This window comes from Larus michahellis, chromosome 17 (assembly GCF_964199755.1).
Source record: "Larus michahellis chromosome 17, bLarMic1.1, whole genome shotgun sequence".
Taxonomy (NCBI): domain Eukaryota; kingdom Metazoa; phylum Chordata; class Aves; order Charadriiformes; family Laridae; genus Larus; species Larus michahellis.
Genome location: NC_133912.1, coordinates 7,641,398 through 7,659,069, shown reverse-complemented (window position 1 = coordinate 7,659,069; position 17,672 = coordinate 7,641,398). Strand labels below are relative to the sequence as shown.

The 17,672-nt window shown below is 60.4% G+C and overlaps 2 protein-coding genes across 6 annotated transcripts in view; one reads left to right on the top strand and one right to left on the bottom strand.

Moving 5' to 3' along the window:
- Positions 1-877: 877 nt before the first annotated feature.
- Positions 878-15,027, bottom strand: TMPRSS13 (transmembrane serine protease 13). Of its 2 annotated transcripts, XM_074560918.1 has the most exons (17): positions 14,927-15,027; positions 13,439-13,617; positions 12,715-12,804; positions 11,756-11,846; positions 11,145-11,258; positions 6,366-6,537; positions 5,919-6,020; positions 5,013-5,135; positions 4,805-4,934; positions 4,431-4,523; positions 4,299-4,342; positions 3,862-4,210; positions 3,603-3,775; positions 3,063-3,161; positions 2,646-2,788; positions 2,346-2,498; positions 1,022-2,214 (listed from the first exon to the last, which is right to left on the bottom strand). In XM_074560918.1, exons 1-17 carry the CDS (start codon positions 14,960-14,962, stop codon positions 2,200-2,202), a joined length of 2,106 nt encoding a protein of 701 aa, XP_074417019.1. In that variant the 5' UTR covers positions 14,963-15,027; the 3' UTR covers positions 1,022-2,199. The 2 variants fall into 2 exon arrangements, with proteins under 2 accessions (XP_074417018.1, XP_074417019.1); XM_074560917.1 differs by lacking the exons at positions 11,756-11,846; positions 12,715-12,804; positions 13,439-13,617; positions 14,927-15,027 and having other exon boundaries at positions 878-2,214; positions 3,862-4,021; positions 11,145-11,386.
- The window catches only part of IL10RA (interleukin 10 receptor subunit alpha), a 4,644-nt gene continuing 1,838 nt past the window's right edge, over positions 14,867-17,672 (top strand). The window contains exons 1-6 of one of the 4 annotated variants that reach the window (XM_074560916.1): positions 14,867-15,024; positions 15,970-16,090; positions 16,212-16,390; positions 16,651-16,813; positions 17,132-17,282; positions 17,463-17,590. In XM_074560916.1, the coding sequence (XP_074417017.1) occupies positions 16,248-16,390; positions 16,651-16,813; positions 17,132-17,282; positions 17,463-17,590 (585 nt within the window). In that variant the 5' untranslated portion in view covers positions 14,867-15,024; positions 15,970-16,090; positions 16,212-16,247. Of the gene's footprint in view, positions 15,025-15,969; positions 16,091-16,211; positions 16,391-16,646; positions 16,814-17,131; positions 17,283-17,462; positions 17,591-17,672 lie in introns of all 4 variants that reach the window. The other 3 variants (XM_074560912.1, XM_074560914.1, XM_074560913.1) reach the window with 3 other exon arrangements.

The window sequence follows — 17,672 nt, the reverse complement described above, 5'->3', positions numbered from 1 at the left end:
CAATGGGAGCCTCGACAGGCTGGGTTTTGCCCCACAGCTACAAACCCCCTCCCCAGCCGCAGGTTATTCCCTCCCCACCGCCGAGCTCACTGAGCAGCACAGACATTATACAGTGAAAATGGTCTCTCGGCCTCCACACCCCCCTTCACAAGAGGCTCGCACATGCTGTGGGAGGTTTCTGGGTTGCTTCTTTGAAAAGCTATTTGAGGTCAGGCTGACTCAGTGTTTCCCAAAAGGCAACAACCCTTATTGTCTCAGTGTGGGTCTAGAGCAGCCGCCAAGCACCGCCCTGCGCGCTGGGGCCTGATCCGGGTCCCGGGGACCGGCAGGTGCTTTCTGCACACGAAAAGCCAGACCAGATCTGCTATCCCAAAGTTCAAAGGCAAACCGCAGCTCCCTGCCTGCAGATAACCTTTTCCACAGCAGGCGACCCGTTCTGGGAACCTGGGGGATGCTCCCAGGAGGTGAGGAAGGGACGTGCCTGCAGCAGCCTACGCACCCCGACAATTTCTCGTCCTCACTTTGCATGCAGCTCTGCAGCTCCAGAGCCTGCGTGCGGTTGGAGACGGCACTCTCCAGCTTATGGGAAATGAGCCCTCCCAGTCCAGAAAGAGCCAGGTGGCCGTGCTGTAAGCCATACAGGTCAGAAACCAGGCTCCATGCAAAGTCCCGTACTCACGCCATTCGGGGAGCTGATGTTCAGCGCTGAGCCCTCTGCTGGGGGTTTGCCCCCCCTCCACCCTACGGCACACCAACCTCCTTCCCAAGGCGGCAGGGGCAGGCTGGCCATCGCACTCCCGTGCCGGGAGGAGATGGGGCTGGAACCAGCAGGGACAGACTTGTGAGGCAGCTTCAGGCTATTTCAAAGACAGCGAGTGAGCTCCCCAAAGCACCAGTCCCTCCTTTAATGTTTCCAGCTGCAAGAAGATGGCTTACAAAGAAGGAGTACAAGCAACCTTTCCTCCTCCCAAGGCAAATGCAAGGCTGAATGCTCATTACTGCCATCTCTCTAACACGGGGCAATCGCACAGGCTGTGCAGCCTTCTCAGGAAAGCGTTTTATTCTGGTCCACAGCATTCACAGGCTGGATTTTGCTACGGCTCTCCCCTGGGCTCATGCCCATGGATTCCTACCCCCCAGGAGGCTTTACCCCCACACAGCTCCATCCCTACATCGCTTCTACTGCCAAGCCCCCATAAGACTTAAACCTCCCCCTTTCTCTCAGTCGTGAGCAGTAACTCGGAGGGTGAAGGGCAGGGAGGGCTTTTGCTAAAAGCCACTTTATCACACGCGCCCACGCGAACGGCGTCAGCCAGAGAGCAGCTCGGGAGCGGGTGTGCACTGGGGTGCTGAGCAGGTCGGGGAGCAGGGACCGGCCACACGCAGTCCTGGGAGCGGGCACGTGCTCAGACCACGTCCACAGCATGGAAAAATAAACAAACGGGGATTTCTCTGTCGGGGAGGAACAGCATTTAAAAGGCGCTTCATAAACCTATCTACAAACATGAGAGCGGCTACTGCTCCTCCTAGAGGGTGGTGGAACTGCACCTCGAGGCTCCGCTTCTCTCAGCTCTCCCTGGAGAAAAGAGGGAGGATGGCCTGGCTGGGACAGCGTGGCACACAGCTGCACGGTGCCGGATGAGTCCCATCCCACACCCCAGGTAACAAACCTGTGACCCCGCAGCACCCTGCAAAGGAGAGCTCTCCCTCGCCATGGGCACCCCATGGCTTTCCTGCTCCTCGCTGCCATCTGCAACCTCCACCAGATCAACGGGCAGCGCTCGCAGCCCGGCGCCTGCTGAGTGTGCCGCAGTCCTGCCAGGAAGCACTCACAACACCCCTGGTCCGGACACGTCTATTTACGTGAGGAGAAGCACAGACACAGGGCGAGGAGGGTCTGCCAGCCGGCACGGCCAGCTGCCAGCACAGGCTGCTGCCCCCTGCGTGCTGCCGGGCCGGGGCTGGCTGGGTCCTGTCCCCAGCCGCCACCAGGCCACCTCCCTGGCGCTGGGCGAGGGCAGAGTCACTTTGCAGACACTGTTTTTTCAGAAGTCGGGGACAGCGACGTGCCCCTGGCTGCGCGGACAGTCCAGAGATAGGTGGGGGGATCTCCTGGTAGCATCGTGCCCTGGCGGCCACCAAGGGCAGGAGCCCGTGCCAGCCGCAGAAGCACAGTCCGGGCAAGTCTCCATCCCGGTCTTAGTCGTTCTCACTCTGCAAGGAGAGAGGGGAGAGCAAGGGTGAGGTGACACGGCTTGGGCTGGGGGGATACAGCCCGTCTCAGTGCACCCGAGGCCACCTGATAAGTCTCCCTGCCTGAGCACAGCCCTGCCGTGCCACCTCACCTCCATTTTGCTGTATATCCAGCTGAGGAGCTTTGTCACACGTGTGTAAACACCAGGCTTGTTCTTCTGGCCACATCCTGTCCCCCAGCTCGTCACCCCAGCCACATACCAGCGGCCGTTGTCCTCGCAGACCAGGGGCCCTCCACTGTCACCCTGGCAGAGAGGGGCAGAGCGGTGAGGAGAGGAACAGGAGATGCCCCTCTGCCGGTACCTAGCCAGGGGACACCGGCATGCAGGAAAAGCAGGCAGCCCCGCTGGTCCCATACGACCTTGCTGGTGGGACCGTGTGCCCCGGCTCACCTGGCACGCATCCTTCCCTCCCTGCAGGTACCCAGCGCACATCATCCGTGGGGTCAGGTAGCCCTCGTACACCTTGTCGCTGTTGCAGATCTTGTAGTCGATGAGCTTCACCTCGGCCTCCCGCAGCTTTGGGGAGGTGTTATCTGCAAGGCAAGAGGAGCCGTGGGGCAGGGTGGGCTTCATCCCCCTGCCGCCCCCCAAACCCTCCGCAGCACCAGGCGTTTCTGTGACACTGAGGGAGGAGGATGGTGTTTCTTGCAGAGCCGTACAGCCGTGAGGGCAACCGCTGCCAGTCACCCCTGCGGGAATGGCCCTCAAATGCTGCAGCAGAGCCACTTTCGCTCCTCGTGTGCTGGGCTCGCAGGTCAGGCTGCAGCGCACAGGAGCTGCCCATGGAGAGACAGCGTCCTCCCTCACCTTCGTTCTCCCTGGTCTTCCCAAAACCGGTGATGAAGCAGGACCTGCCGGTCTGGAATCGCTGGCCATACATGGGGAGGCAGGCTGGGCGAACCTGAGCTGGAGGGAGACACGATGAAAACCAGGCGAGAAGAGAGGGATGAGTCACCCAGGAGCAAAATAGCCACTGAAGTCACCAGCCCTGTGGCTAGGGAGGAGCATGGTGTGCAGGAAACGCTCCCCTCTGTGCCCACCTGGGCAGGGTCCCTGCCGGCCCCTCGCCACACTGCCCATGTGGGGCACAGCGAGCGGCATGATGCCGGCTGCACAGCGCAGCCCATGGCTACGTGCCGGGCCCTGCCAGGGGAGGACAGACCAGTTCCCAACCACAGGACAGGCATGCAAAACGGTGTGGCCACAGCTGAATAGGATGCCCCAGCTGGCAGCAGCCCCAGGGATGGCTCCGAGGGGACCCGAGATGCCTCTTGCTCCTGCCCGTCCCCAGGCTCTCTCTGTCCCCCCCAAACACCAGCCCCAGCCCTGCAAGCTGAGAGGTCTCACCTGAGAGTGTCAGGGGCCTTGAGAGCTTCATGAGAGCGATGTCGTAGTCATCGTGGTCATCGCTGTAGTTGGAGTTGATGATGACCTGGGAGACGGGGATGCCCTCTGTGTGCTGCTTCAGGTCTGAGACCCCGCCGTACACCTTCCAGTCGTCGAGGATCTTCATGCTGTTCCTGGGCAAGGGAGAGATGGGGGTAGCAAGGAGTAAGACGTGGGGCTGGGCTGAGCCGGTGCCCCCGGGCTGGGCAGCAGCACTCACATGAAGAAGCAGTGGGCTGCGGTGAGGACCCACTGCGCGTCGATGATGGTGCCGCCGCAGATGTGGATCGGCCCATACTGCACACTGACTTGCCAGGGCCATTTGCTCACAGAGGTTTCCTTTCCCCCGATGATCCGGCCAGAAATCCTCTGCCCACAGGCTGGAGGGGGAGAGCAGGGCTGAGAGAGGGGCTCTGAGAGCAGGCAACATGGAGGGGGACGCGCAAATACATCCCCACCACCCGCGGTGCTCGGTAGTTCACAGGGGCCAGTGGAGATCATGAGAAAGCAGTCTTCGTAGTTTTCTATCACCCAGAAAGTTTGCTGGAAAACACCCTGTTTGCCCAACCCTGTGCAAAGAAAGGAGGAAAGCGCTCCCAAGAACGTGTTTGGCCTCGGCCGCCCTTGGCCGGGTACCCTGTCAGCCAGCCCCCTTACTTGTGCATCGGAGGGAGACGTACTTTCCCGTGAGGCACTGGGAGCTGTGGGAGAGAAGAGGGAGAAGCAGCCTCAGCCCCAGCCCCGCAGCACTAGGGCAGGGCAGGGTCAGGAGGAGACGCTGCCTGGTACCTGTTGAGGCTCTGCTGGATGGTCTCTCGCTCGTCGGTCACGGTGAGGCTCTTGCCGGTGAGGCGCAGGGGGACGTATTCAGTCTGCGATGCACTGGGAGGGGAGGGGAGAGAGGCAGTGAGGATCCCCCCTCGCTGGGCACTGACTGCCTCGTCCCTGCCTTTTAGAAGCAGCTCTACACACTAAACCCCGGGGGGGGACAGAAAAACGCCCAGAGCAGTGCTGGACACACAGCCTTCCAGCACAAAAACACAATGCTGGGGGAAAGAGACAGCGGAACGTGCACCCGGCCAGGGCAGGAGGGCCAGAGCAATGCCCAGGGGGCTGACAGGGCCCCAGTGCCCAAGCAGGATGACTTATCCTTGGGGAATTACTTCTGAAATCCCAGCTGCCGGCAGGTCTTTCTGGAGAAGGAGTCGTCCCAGGCGCTGCTGCACACCGGCAGCCACTGGCTCTCAGCGCTGGAGTAGATGTGGAGCAAGGACTCGTCGGACGTGAAGCGCACTGCGGGGATGGAGCCGGCGGGTCAGTGGTACCCACGGGCTGCCCTCGCTCCCGCCCCCCCGGCTCCCGGTGCCTCACCGCAGCCCAGCTCGTCGCTCCTCTGGGAGCAGTCGACGACGCCGTCGCAGCGCACGGGGCTGTCCTTGCAGCTCTCGGCAGGCTCCTTGTACACAATGCCGGTCTGTGACCGCCAGAACATAACTGGAAGCAAGCGCAGGCTGTGGTGAGGCCGTTGGCAGGGAGGGACTCGCTGTGGGTGAGGGTGCTGTGACCCACCCGGCCGGGAGGCTGGAGGAGGTCTGCCACGCAGAAGGGCACTCCCAAACACCGAGCTTGGGTGCAGGGCTGCCATTTGAGCCAAGGCTGAAGAGCTGCCAGACGCGGGGCTGAAGGAGGACTGCCCTGAGGACTCCTCCCGTGCCAGCCCAGCAGCACCCAGCTCAGCTGCTGCGAGCCTCCCGCTTAGCCCACTTCTGGCTTGCCCCTGCAGAAAGATGCTTCCAGCCTGCCCGATGCTTCAAGCCCACCAGCTACAGCAGCTGGAGAACCCCCAGCCAGATGCCGCGAGGATTAAAGGGATTCCCCCTGTGTCTGTGCCTGCTCCACCTACGCACCGCGCTTCGTTTGACGGGTGCTGCCCGCCACCCCTGCGCCTCGGGGAGGGCGAGGGTGGGCGCTGCTGGGGGTGCCCCGCTGCCGCCAGCCCAGGAGGAGGAAAGCGCGGTGCAGCCCCCCAGCCCCGCTCGGGACGGCAGGGAGCCCCGGCAGCGGCTCCCCGTTCCCCGGCGATCCTGCTCCTGCGCCTCCAGCAGATGTCAGGAACACTCAGGAAATGGGAAGAGCACGTCCCTGCCTGCCACGTCCCGGCCCGGGGGTTTGCCTGCGGCACTTCCCAGCCTCGGTGACCCCCCAAGCCTCTGCTGACCCCCAGTGCCTCCGAGGTCTCCCTCCCCCCAGGGAGCGCCAAGCTGGGACCCCACTCACACAGCAGGATGAGGGCGATGAGCAGCACGATGAGGACGGAGACGCAGAAGATGAGCGCAAGCCGTCGCTGGCTCATGCAGGGAGCTCTGAACATGGAGGATCCTGGCAGCAGGGCAGAGGCAGGGTCAGGGGGAGCACCGCCTTCCCGGGGTGCCCGGACCCTGCTGCCCACCAGGTCATAGCAGCAGCTCCCCAGAGGACCCACGAGATGTGGGGGAGCAGAGCCACGCACACCCCGCACCTCCCCATGGCATCCCCCCATCCTGCCATGGTCACTGTCCTCCCCCTTGCCTCTGGCACCCCTCACGTCCCCAGGGAAACACCAGCCTGTGCGTGAGCCCAGCAGTAGACACAGGCACCCATTCCTTGCCTCCCTCCATCCCTCCCCACCCTAGGTAGGACTGGGGCCAGGGCGGCCAGAGACCGCCCTCGGCACCATCCTCTTACGTGTGCTCTCACAGGTCGTGCAGGAGGCCGGGGCTGCACTGGACTCAGGGCTGTAGGGCTTGAAGCTAATGCCAAGGACGCTTTCCGGAGGCTGTGGAGGTCGGGCACCAAAGATGCTGCTGACTATGGAGGCATGGAGGCTGGGAGCGACACTGCTGGGCGATGCCGTGGTCTGCGAGCAGAGGATCATTAGTGGTAATGACCATTGCCCACCAGAGAGACCCCACAGCTGCCGCCCCTGTCACCAAGGCAGCCATGAAGGCAGAGGTGACGTGGAGCTGAGCTCCCCAGCATGGCACGGAGCTTCCCAGCATGGCCAGTGATTGCCATTGGTGGCTATTCCTCCACAGCACCATGAACCGCATGGAGAGTTCATTCACTGCCTCTCTCTGTACCATGAAGCTCAAGCCGTACCCCATCTGGGACGGCTGAAAGTCTCTTTGTCGCAGAGCTTTTCCCCTTTGGTTGGCTGCTGGCCAAATTTCCCCAACCGATCGCTTTGATCAGAGCAATCAGCTGGGTATTTGGCATCGGGTCAGTCACGCTGTGGCCCAGTTCCACGGGGCTATTGCCCCAATTTATGCATCTATCCTTAATTAGCCATTTGAAAAATACAGTGCAATTTCCAGCTGTTATTTAGTAATACTTAATAATCAGTGTTTTCCAAGCCCTGAAACATCCTGCACCCTGGAATGCTGTTCTGCAGTTGTGTCACTCCTAATCCATGAATTTGCAAAAGAATAGGTATTTGTTTCCTTTCCTCAAGATACACTCTTCCAAGCGCCCCACCAGCTTCAGAAGTGAGAGCCTCTCATCTTCCTTCAGAGGGGACCTGTGTACAAGGCCCACAATAAATGCTGTTTCCTCTGCCATTTGCAAAATCCCAGCTACGCCTCTGGCAATAAGGAATGGCTGCGTGCCTTACAGAAACTGCAAGGGCATCGCCAGCCAGCACACGGCAAGTCGCCTCCTTCCAGCTGGATTTTCTCTACCCTGGTGTTTCCTGCCGGGAATGGAGGACCCTAATGAGCACGTCGGGAGGTGGATCACGCTGTGTAAATATGGCTGTGCCCTTTCTTGCAATGCGGTGGTGTAACTTCCTGGGTATTATTCCTGTGAGTCACAATCCCTGGCGTGGCCACGCGTGCTCCCCGTGCGGGGTCTGCGCCAGCCCCAGCTGAACATCGGGGGACACACACCGCCTTTCCCACTGTGCCTTAGTAACTGCTCGCAGCCCAAGTTCATCAGCCGCAGAGCCGGCCGGCACAGCACGCCGGGCTCCCGGGGAGGCTGCCTGGCCACCCGCCCTGGCCAGCAGCGGGGTGCGCAGGGCCACCCCCCGGCACAGACCTCCTCCCGCCGCCCGCGGGGACCTTGGCACAGGCACCGCTAACGTCTCCCGGCCATCGAAAGCCACTTCCCCGGGCTGCTGCGCGCATGGGGAGGAGCAGAGGCAGTTCTGTTGTACCGCATCACCCACCCCTTCCCCGCCACACGGCCAGAACAAGCCTGAATTCGCTCAGCCTGCAGCCAAAGGCCAGTTTTTCCTTCGCCTGAACTTCACAGCAGCTGTGGGCACAAGCCCAGGGCAGCCGGGCTGCAGATCTGGCTTCTCTCCAGCTCTCCTAGAGGTGCTGGGGAGCCCCTCGCTGCGCTCTGCGGGCTGGGCTACCACAGCAGCGTCCTCCCCTAAGGAGTCTGAGCAGTCACACCAATGGGATTCAAGTTCCCGCAGCAGGTATTGCACACCCGCACCCTGAAACACCCCCAGGGATCCTCAGTTGTTAGAAAGTGCACACAACCAGCAAGGGAGCCAGAGCTGCTGCGGGTCCCGCACGGCTGCTTTGCAGAGACAAAGTCACAAGCAGATGCCAGGAACCCTTCCTAGGAAAAGAATTTCTCCTGTCTAGGTGTAAATGAGGTTTTCGTAAATACCCAGGCAGTATCACTGAAGTGGGCATTTGTATGCTGTCTCCACGTCTGATATTTCACGTGCCTCACCCTGCAGCGAGCGTAACCCTCCGGTTATCTGAGCAGCAGAATTACAGCGCTGTTAAAGACAAGCCTCTCCATTGTACTAGGAAACACAGCTCAACTTGACCAGTAAGCCAGTGATGCTGGATACGAAAGCACTTCTACTCCAGTGCACAAACGTTTCAAATTAACACGTGAGTTCACTATAGGTTAAGTTGCTCCTATTATTCCTTAGCAGGAAACACATGCCCTTTCTTACACTCCGGCGAAATATTAGCTACTTATTTCCTTAAAAGTCTAAGGTCCAAGTATTTTTCTTTCTTAGTTCCATCACAGAAGCTAACAATTTTTATGAGGGGCTCCTGGTAACCAGCATAACTGATTGCTGTTGTACAGCCACTGGAGCAGAGAACAAACAGCAGCAGCTCCACAAAGACATTTCTGTTAAGGAGCATGCGTTACCCTGGTGAGCGAGCTGCACCTTCTGCCCACAAAACCTTTACTCATCCTTTGCTGGCTTTTGAGTAAAGTCAGACCCGGAGCCATGCCTATCTCACATGCGTGGCTGCGGTTTGAGCCCTTTTTCTGACGTCCTCTCTGCAAAGGTTCCAGCAGCCGCAAGAGCAAAGCGCTGCTGTGGGCTGGCACCGGAGCGCCCGGCGTGGGGAGGGCGAGCGCAGCCAGCTCCTTTCCCTGCCAGGGCGGACCCTCGCAAGCAGGGCAGGCGGGATGCTGGGGGTGAGCGCAGGGACCACCGGCCAGCTCTGCTCGCCTCCCGCCCAGCCCAGGCTGCTGGGGCACCAGCAGGCAATGCCCGTCTGCAGCGGGAGCCCTCTGCTGAACTTGTCCTGAGCAAAAACGCCACCTCAGTCCACTCTCCCTCTTCTCCCAGGCTTTGAGCAAAGCTGGGAAGAGCGGCGCCAGAGACACCCATGCCTTTTGCACCCGGAGCTGCCATTTGCACTGACCTCCAGCTCGAGTCCCAGCGGCAGAGGGCGATCACCAGGGGGAAGGTGGTCCAGGCTGGGTTCCAGGCTCGGGATCCACACGTGATGGGGAGGGAAGGCAGGGAAACCAGCCAGAAGTCACCCACAGTTTCGGAGTGGGAGGGAGAGCGGAAGAAGCCAGGCAACACCTGGGGTGTTGCAACTGGACCTGGGGCCCAGCCGCGTCTCGGAGCAGCAGAAGGGCACAGCAGCTACCCAAAATTGGGAGCATCAAGAGGCAAGAGAGGTAGCCTGGCTTAAATAAGCTGGAAGGAGCTGCCTAAAGAGGTGATCATCTTTCCCAGCTGAGCTCGGCAGCCCACCCCTCACAGCCAAGCAAGGAACCACGTGGTTGTGGAGCGCTGATTGTCCACGGCGGACTAGCTCAGCAAGCTAGTATCGATGAATGACAACAGCGACATGGTCCTCACACTCACCTGCAACAAAACCTGCCTAAATATCTGAAAGCCCCTGTTCCCTCCTGGTGACACCCAACCCGCAGCTGAGCGGTGCCTCGGCGGTGCCTCCCCGGGAGGGGCAGACCCCCAGCCCTGGGGACGAGCTGCAGGACGATGCTGCCGAGACCCAGATGCCGTAAAGGGCAACGCACGGGGAAATGATATCCCAAAGCACACAAGGGCCATTTTGCAAGCACAGGTGACAAGCCATGTCGATTGAGTCAGCCCCATCTGGCCAGGGACAGGTTGCCCTATGCCAGCGTGAGCAGCCCTTCAGGCAGGGATCAGAAACTGTTCCAGGGGGTGAGTAATCGCTGCTCACCCCATTCCATGGATGGGCAAACCAAGGCACGGAAAGATGAAGCGACTCTCCTGCAGTTGCAGAGCCGAGGGTGGCACCTGGGACTCCTAATGGCCCATTTAATCCAAGCGACAAGGCCGACGTGGCCCAGTGGGGATGCCCGATATTGGGTAATTGTCTCCATACGTGGGCATCCCAATTCCTGCCACTGTCTCACCAAGACATGGTGTCACTGCCCACTTTCAGGGCTACCCAGGACCAGGGTGACACCGCAAAGCCGGGGACAGGCTGTCCTCCCTCGGGACGCAGCCAGGACCTGGCACAAGCCCACTCTGTCCCTGCTCCTGGCTGCCTCCGAATCACCAAGGGGCAGGAAGAGGGTGGCTTTAACAGCTGGTCCTGCCTCCCCTCGAGCCCCATCCAGCCCGTCACTGCTGGCTTTGCACGTCCCGGACGTCGCTGGCACAGCCGGCAGCGTTCGGCGTGGTAATTACCTGCTGCCTCGCCCGGGCGGGCTGAGCCTGGTGCCCAGCCGGGGATGGATGTTTTCCTCATGACAGGATGCTCGGCAAGGCCCCACAGGTGAGACCGAGCAGTCCCCGGTCCACCCAGGCCAGAAAGCGCACGGGGAAAACTGCCAGGAGAGCGGTTGAGGGAGGGCAGCGGGGGCCAGGGCCAGCGGCGTGCTGCTGCTGCTACCGGCGTGCAGCCCCGTGGGAGCCAGCTCCCACCAGCAGCACCAGCCCACCCCACCACCCAGTCTCCCTGGTTCCAGCATGGAAAAGCAACGGTGCTGGGGTCCCTGACACCTCACAGGGCTGAAACTGGGGATGCTGGCAGCCGTCCTCCTCCCTCCACGTGCCGAGGGGGTGCCGGAGGCAGCAGCCCCACAGGCAGCTCGCCCCAGGTCCTTCTCCCTGCAGGCAGCAACAGGCAACGCCCCAGAGAGCAGAAACTGGGCCCTCCACCAAACCCCGAGGAGAGCGGGTCCCTACGGCCACAGAGCGACCCCTGGTACCCTGAGCCCGGCCAGAGCTGGGGGAGCTGCCCCGCGCCTTACCGGAGAGGTTTTCCCGTCCATCGGCCGCTGCAGGGCTGGGCTGGGATCACAGCTCCGGCACAGCCATCCTTCACGGCGCAGAGCGAGGTCAGGTCCGTGGGGACGGGGCAGAATCTGTTTGGCGAGCGGCTCGTACGTCAGTGCCAGCGCCGGGCGCGGAGGGAAACCAGTCCAACCTGCCGCCCAGCTCCACCGCTGCCTGTTTCCCAACTGCTCCAGGCACAGCATGCAAAATACCTGCTGCCGGTCGCCCCGGCCAGGCACTGAGGAACACCGGGCAGGTGCAGCACAACCCTCGGCTACAGCCAAAGGTCCAGGAGTCAGATAGGAGGTGAGGTCTGGCTCCAGAGGAGAGCATCATCCCAGGCACTGGGGGCTCCTCACCGCTCCCCTGGCTCGCTGCCTGCCCAAGGGCCCCCTTCTCCACCATATGCCCACCACGCACTCACACACACCTCTCCTGCCCCGGCCAAGGGCTGCAAGCATCAGCTGAAGATGGGAGAAAAGGCGATGCGCAACCACGTCCAGCCCCAGCAAAAACCCTCTCGTGCTCCTCAGGTGACCGAGAAGTCCAGAATGCCCCATTCCAAGGGAAATGAAACACCATTTACCTTAAGTTTCTCCAGAAGCTCTTTCATTCCTTTACTCATGGAGCAATGCTTTCGCATTGTGCAAGGAGAAAGCAGCTGTCTCCCGCTTCCTCTGTGGGCACGAGCGAGGAGATGCTTTGCTTAACCCAGAACTCACATTTGGGAGAAACAGGTAAAAATATTCAGAATAAAAGGAAAAAGGCCTAGCTCCATTGTGTGCTTTCTGATGTCCAGACCCCTGGCCCCATGACCCTCGGTGCCACACGCCCCAGCCCCTGCACTCCTCGCTGGCTAGGGTTCTATTTTCCAGGCACATTTCTCCTGGCATTATTCATAGCATAAGTCCCTTATTCATCCGGCTCCCCACCCACACCGGCTCATCGGAAGGGCAGGAGACAAGCAGGGCCATCCAAGCTTGGATGAAACCTGCTGCAAAGCCCCCTTGATTTCAAGGCCGAAAAGCCCAGGATGGATCCCGCTGTCCCCTCCACCCTTCCCTGGGGCTCCCCATCCCATCCCTTCCCAGAAGGGTCAATTCCTGCCCTTCTCCCGTGCACAGCCTGGGAACAAACCCAGGCGGCTAGCGAGGGGGATCAGGGAGCTCAGATGAGAAGACCAACACCTGAGTCCATCCTGATCTTGGTGTTTCCTCCTATTTTCTTCTTGCAAGGTCATTACCGAGCCCTTTGCCTGCCAAGGTCCAGCACCTGCGCTTCAGCACACAGGGCAAACGCTTCCCCGGTGGTGGCCACGAGCCAGGCCACCTGCTCTGGGGCTTTCCCTGCTTCCAGGGTGGTTTCTGAGCCAGCCCTGGCTCTACAGCACACTCCTCTTCTGTTTTCACACCCAAGACTGACAGCGTTTTGTTTGCTGCTTGCAGCTGCCCCGTTCCGCCAGGGGCTCTGCCCCGCCGGGGTGCAGGGCTGGGGGAGCAGCGAGCTGGGTGCCCGGACAGCCCTGAGCTGGCCTCGTGCACGTACCTGCGCGAGAAGCCACTGCCTCTTCTGAAGGGGGATCTTCTGAAAGCAGCTCCAGGTGGCAGCTCCAGGAATGATTGTTTGCTGATGTTTCTAGAAAGCCACCAACAGAAAGCAAGTTACAGAGAACTGTGTGTCTGGGCTTGACCCCGGCAACCTGATGTTAAATGTCAAGCGTTCGCAACACCTCCCGGGTGAAATCCTCACACTTTCTTGCTGGTAACTGCTCCCGTGAGCCCTCCTGCACCCTCCTGCCCTCCCAGCTAGCAAACTGAGGTGCTAATAACACACACAGCCGGAGCCGGCACTGCCAGCCCCAGGGAGCCCGGCAGCTCCTCCGCTCTCTGCTCCGACCTACGGGCATGAGGGAACTGGGGAGGGAAGAGGATAACACAGAGGAAAGACCTGATGTAAGGTTCTGACTCGGGTAATTTCCAGGTTATTAAAAACATGGCTATTCCTATTCAAACAGTCACTTATTTTTCAGATTAAAAGGAAAAACTTGACAGCATTCTCGGCACGCTGCCGCACTGTCCCGGCATCAGCTCCTCGCGTGGCAGCTGGCAGTGGCCACATCCCTGTGGCAGCTCGTGTACCAGCGCGAGCATCGTGGGGCGCTTGCCCTGCTCACGATCTGAGCATTCAGCAGAACTGTCATTTCTCCTCAGCCTGCCTCATTTTCCCCTAAATTGCCAGCCATTTCTCCCCAGCCTCTGAACCGCCTTACCCGCAGGACCAGCCCCGCGGTGTCTTTTCCAGAAGGCTCCCTTCTTCCTCATTTTTGGTCCCGTTGCTTTTGATTTTCATTCTTTTACCTGAAATGTGAGTTGTGGCTTTGTGTGGGATGAGGTTGTGCTTCATCTCAGGACTCCCAAATTCAGTGGATGCCCAGATCTGACTCACGAGCTGAGAGCAGAGTGACGGGACATCAACGGGTCTCGCAAATGGGGGAATAAAGCCAAGCTGGGGTGAAGCCAGGGAAGGGATGTGCTGCAGGAGCCGTGCCTATGGCTGCCCTCAGCAGAGGGAGAGCCTCTCCCGCTGCCGGGCACCCAACACCACCACCCCATGCCCCTGTCTCCCCCATGGCCCCAGAGGAGCGGAGACAAAGCCTGCGTGTCCCTGGGTGCCACGCGAGCCAGGCGTGCCACCATGCCATCCCTGAGGTCCTGCTGCCCACCAGGCACCAGGGGACAGCTTGGTGGCACCGCTGGACCCACCCTGCGGATGACAAATGTGCTGGTGCTCTGGCAAGTCTGCCGGTTCGTGGAAGCCTGTGGGCTTTAGCAGGAAGGATGAGTCAGGGGAAAAAGCAGAAATCTCCTACTTTGGGTGCTTAAGATGGCTCTTTGAGGAGCCATTCTGCTGCGGCAAGGGGACCCGAGGTCCTGCCCCTCTATGCCCACCGAGCCAGGGACTGCTCTGAAGCTGAGGCTGTCCAGAGCACTCTCAGTTTCTCTTGCTCTTTTTATCACTGTCCTTCCCGCTAATTCCCCAGGGGGAAATTCCTCTTCTCAAGATGAAGCACTCTTCATCACATGAGGGCCCCTGGGTTTGCACAGGCCCCAGGAAAGCCCTCAAGCAAGCTCTGTTGTAATGTAGCCTGCCAGAGGGCAAAGCAGAGGACTTGCAGCCCGCTCGGTGGCAATTCAGGTCCTAGCACCTGCGGTCAGCATCACCAGGGCATCGCCCTGGGGCCAGAGCTGCCAGAGCCCCGGGGCCAGCTTACAGCCCCCTCCGCCGCACACGACTTCAGAGCTTGAGACACCACCCGGCTTTAGCCGCTGGCAGGACAGGGCACTGGCCCGAGGGGACACTGCCAGGTGTGTGCCATGCTCAGTTAAGTCCCTGAGATGGGCCATCCTCGGTGCTAACGCTCGGCCCCTGTGCCGTGCTTTTCACATCTCATTTAATAATGAAACAGCGATGGCAGACACATGATGGACTCCTATTTTCCCTTTCTCAGCAGTGTACCGCTTTGTTCAGAAAAGCCCCCAGAGCTCTTCCTTTCAGGCTGCCTGTAGGAAATGCCCAGGCTGGGCTGAGAGATTAGCTGTGGGTGAGTGGGTGGGCAGTAAAGAAAAGTGGAAGTCACGACGCTGCTACTTTCCTCCTGCTGCGCTAACGCCTCCGAGACGTCACTGAGCCAGCCCCCAGGGGAAAAACAAGCGATCAGCAGCCTGCCAGAGCAGAGCTCGGCAGGCACCCTGCTCACCCAGCCCGGTGCTCGCAGAGGATGCTGAGCCGGCATGGCCCCCTCCGCCGCAGCCCTGGCACTGTGCGTGGTGCTGCTCCTCGCCCAGCGGACGGACGGTGAGTCTCTCCTGCCCCTCACTGTGTTGGCTTTCAGCTCCCCGCTTGCCGTGTCTGAGCCCCATGGCTCCCAGCAGGCTGCTCTGCTCCTCTCTGCACCCGAGATCCCATCACTGGGCTGGGGACGGAGATGGGAGAAGGCAGCGATCGGAGCTGCGGTGGTTTGGGGTTCAGCTCGGACACCTTTGCTGGCCGGTCAGGGCTCAGGCTGCTGGTACCCACTGGCTCCTGCCTGCTTGGAGCAGGACACGGCCAGGGCTCCCTGATCACCACTCAACCTTTCTCCGCTGGTTGGGAGCCTAAAGGCTGTGTTAGCCCTCGGGCATCAGTCTTGCTTACCTCCACCAGCGTGGACCATGGTGCCTCGTGTTGCGGTGAGATGGCCCGGTCAGCGCTCTGCTGACAGCCCTCCTCCCCACGGGTGGCTTTGCGTTTGCTGGCAGAGAGCGGCTGCCGAAGAAACCAGCACAGAACGGGTGGCAGATGTTATCTAGCGATGCTTTGCTGCACGTGACAGTACCGAAATTCAGGCAGGAGGTGTGAAAAAGTCTATTTCTTCCAGACAGCAGATAAGCAAAACAGGAAAGCTGAATCCAAACAGGGCTGCTAGCAAACAGCAGGGGCCATCAGGGACGCAAATACAGCAGGCTTCCAATCCTTTCGTGGGCCAGAAAAGCAGGGAGATCCGCTGGGCTAGGCTGAGCAGGGCTCTCCCCAGAAGCAAGAGGAAGGGAAAGAGGGGGACGAGCAAATGCTGAGACTCGGAAGAGGGACAGGGCTGGGCAAAGCCTTGAGCCAGGGCTGAGCCTACAGCTTTTCGGGTGAGCAGGCAAGCTCCAGGTGAGCCATCGGGGAGGCAATTGCTCCTGTGGGTGGCAGGGGGATGGCACAGGACAGGACAGGACGCCCTGCAGCCTCACCTAACGCTGGCCTTCGGCCCCGCAGGTGAGCAGCTGGAGAGCCCCACGCACGTGCGCTTTGCTGCGGAAACGGCACATCACCTGCTGCAGTGGGAGCCAGGACACAACACCTCCAATGATGTCCGCTACGAAGTGCAGCACAAAGTGTGAGTACAGCCATGGGGAGACAGGGGGTTTTGGTCCCTGCCCAAGGTCACCAACAGCGGTGATGAGAGAGTGCCTGGCACCAGTCAGCACCGCTCTCACCCCAGGCGCTTCTCCCTGCAGCTACGGCACAAATTTTTCCTGGACAGACATTCCGAGATGCATGAATATCTCAGAGTGCTCCTGCGACCTCACGTACTACACCCTGGATCCTGCCCGGCGCTACTACGCACGGGTCAGGGCCGTGTCCGGAAACCACACGTCCCCGTGGCAAAGGACCAACTCTTTCTCCCCTCAAGAAGGTAGGTCTGGCGTCTGCCTCCACCCCGCAGCCAGGGGCTTCGAGGATGGCAGAGGTCAGGGTGTCAAGCTGCTGGGGAAGAACTTGGGGACAGACGAGAGCAGGGATGTGTCTTTGTACCTTCCTGCAGGGCGGCTGAGATGGGATGGGACAAGCCTAGGACAGGTGGCACCGGCAGCAAGGGACAGTCACAGCTCAGTCCACTGCTGCAAACAGGAGAAAATCCTAATGTGCTCTTCCAACCGTCTTGTTTCCAGCCAGCCTGCGCCTGTCAGGCCAGAGCCTCTCTGTGTCGGGCAACACCGTCCACGTGGAGCTGCAGCTGCTCCTCAGGGCGGGGAACCTCACTGTGCAATACGAGGACATTCAGAAGCACGCAAGGCTTTACCGGGTCTACGTCAGGAGGGCACAGGACAATCGAACGGTGAGATGAGTTGCTGGTCTCGTGCTGTCCCCATCCGTCACACGCAGCACTGCCCAAGTTGAAAAGCAAATTTTTTAAAGTACAGCCTCCTGTAAAAGTTGATGTTGAGCTTTCTCACAGCCACAACATCACAGAGAGATTTCTCTGAACTTTTTATTGCGGTAGGTTCCCCAGCTCTTGTCAGGACTTTGGGTCTCGCTGCTGTTAGCTGTATCGCTGAGCGCCCTGGGGACTTCCCCCAGGGGACAGTGGAGGAGGCGGGAGGAAAGCGCGGGGCTGGGGGCTCTCAGGTACCAGCTCATGCTCTGGTCATTGCAGTATGAAGTGGTGCAGACCGTCCCGGAGTTCAACATCAGCAACCTCTTCTGGGACACGGAGTACTGCATCAGCGTGGAGCCCGACGTGGCCAGCCGGTGCATCCATGCCACACGCACCGACGAGCAGTGCATCACCATCGGTGAGAGAGACAGTAAGTGATGGGAGAGCCAGGGAAGGGGGGGACCTTGCGGGACATGGATCCTCCTCAGCCTCCTGGCCCTGGGGGTCCGCACCAGGGCAGCTGCTCTGTGTCCCCGCTGCAGTGCCTTCATGCTACGTGCACTGAGGGCTCTGCCTTTCCTGCCTCACCTGGGCACGTCCTCTCTTGCAGGGAGTGCAGAGCTTGTCCTGGGCATCGTCAGCTCCTCCTTCATCACCATGTCATTCTTGGGCCTCCTGGGGGCTCTGCTGGTGTGCACCTACATAAAGAAACCCATGAGGCCGCCGCCGTCCGTCCTGGTAAGACAGCACCCTTTGTGGTCGGCACGAGGTTGCAGGCTTGGGTAGCCCTTGGGGGAGGCAGGCAACAAGCAGGGACAAG

Coding starts and splice junctions, on each gene's coding strand:
- TMPRSS13 (XM_074560918.1), bottom strand. CDS start 14,962: ATGCCGGCTCAGCATCCTCTGCGAGCACCGGGCTGG. Junction 3,776..3,861: donor GCAGCCCACTGCTTCTTCAT/GTGAGTGCTGCT, acceptor TCCCTTGCCCAG/GAACAGCATGAAGATCCTCG. Junction 3,162..3,602: donor AAGGCCCCTGACACTCTCAG/GTGAGACCTCTC, acceptor GTCTCCCTCCAG/CTCAGGTTCGCCCAGCCTGC.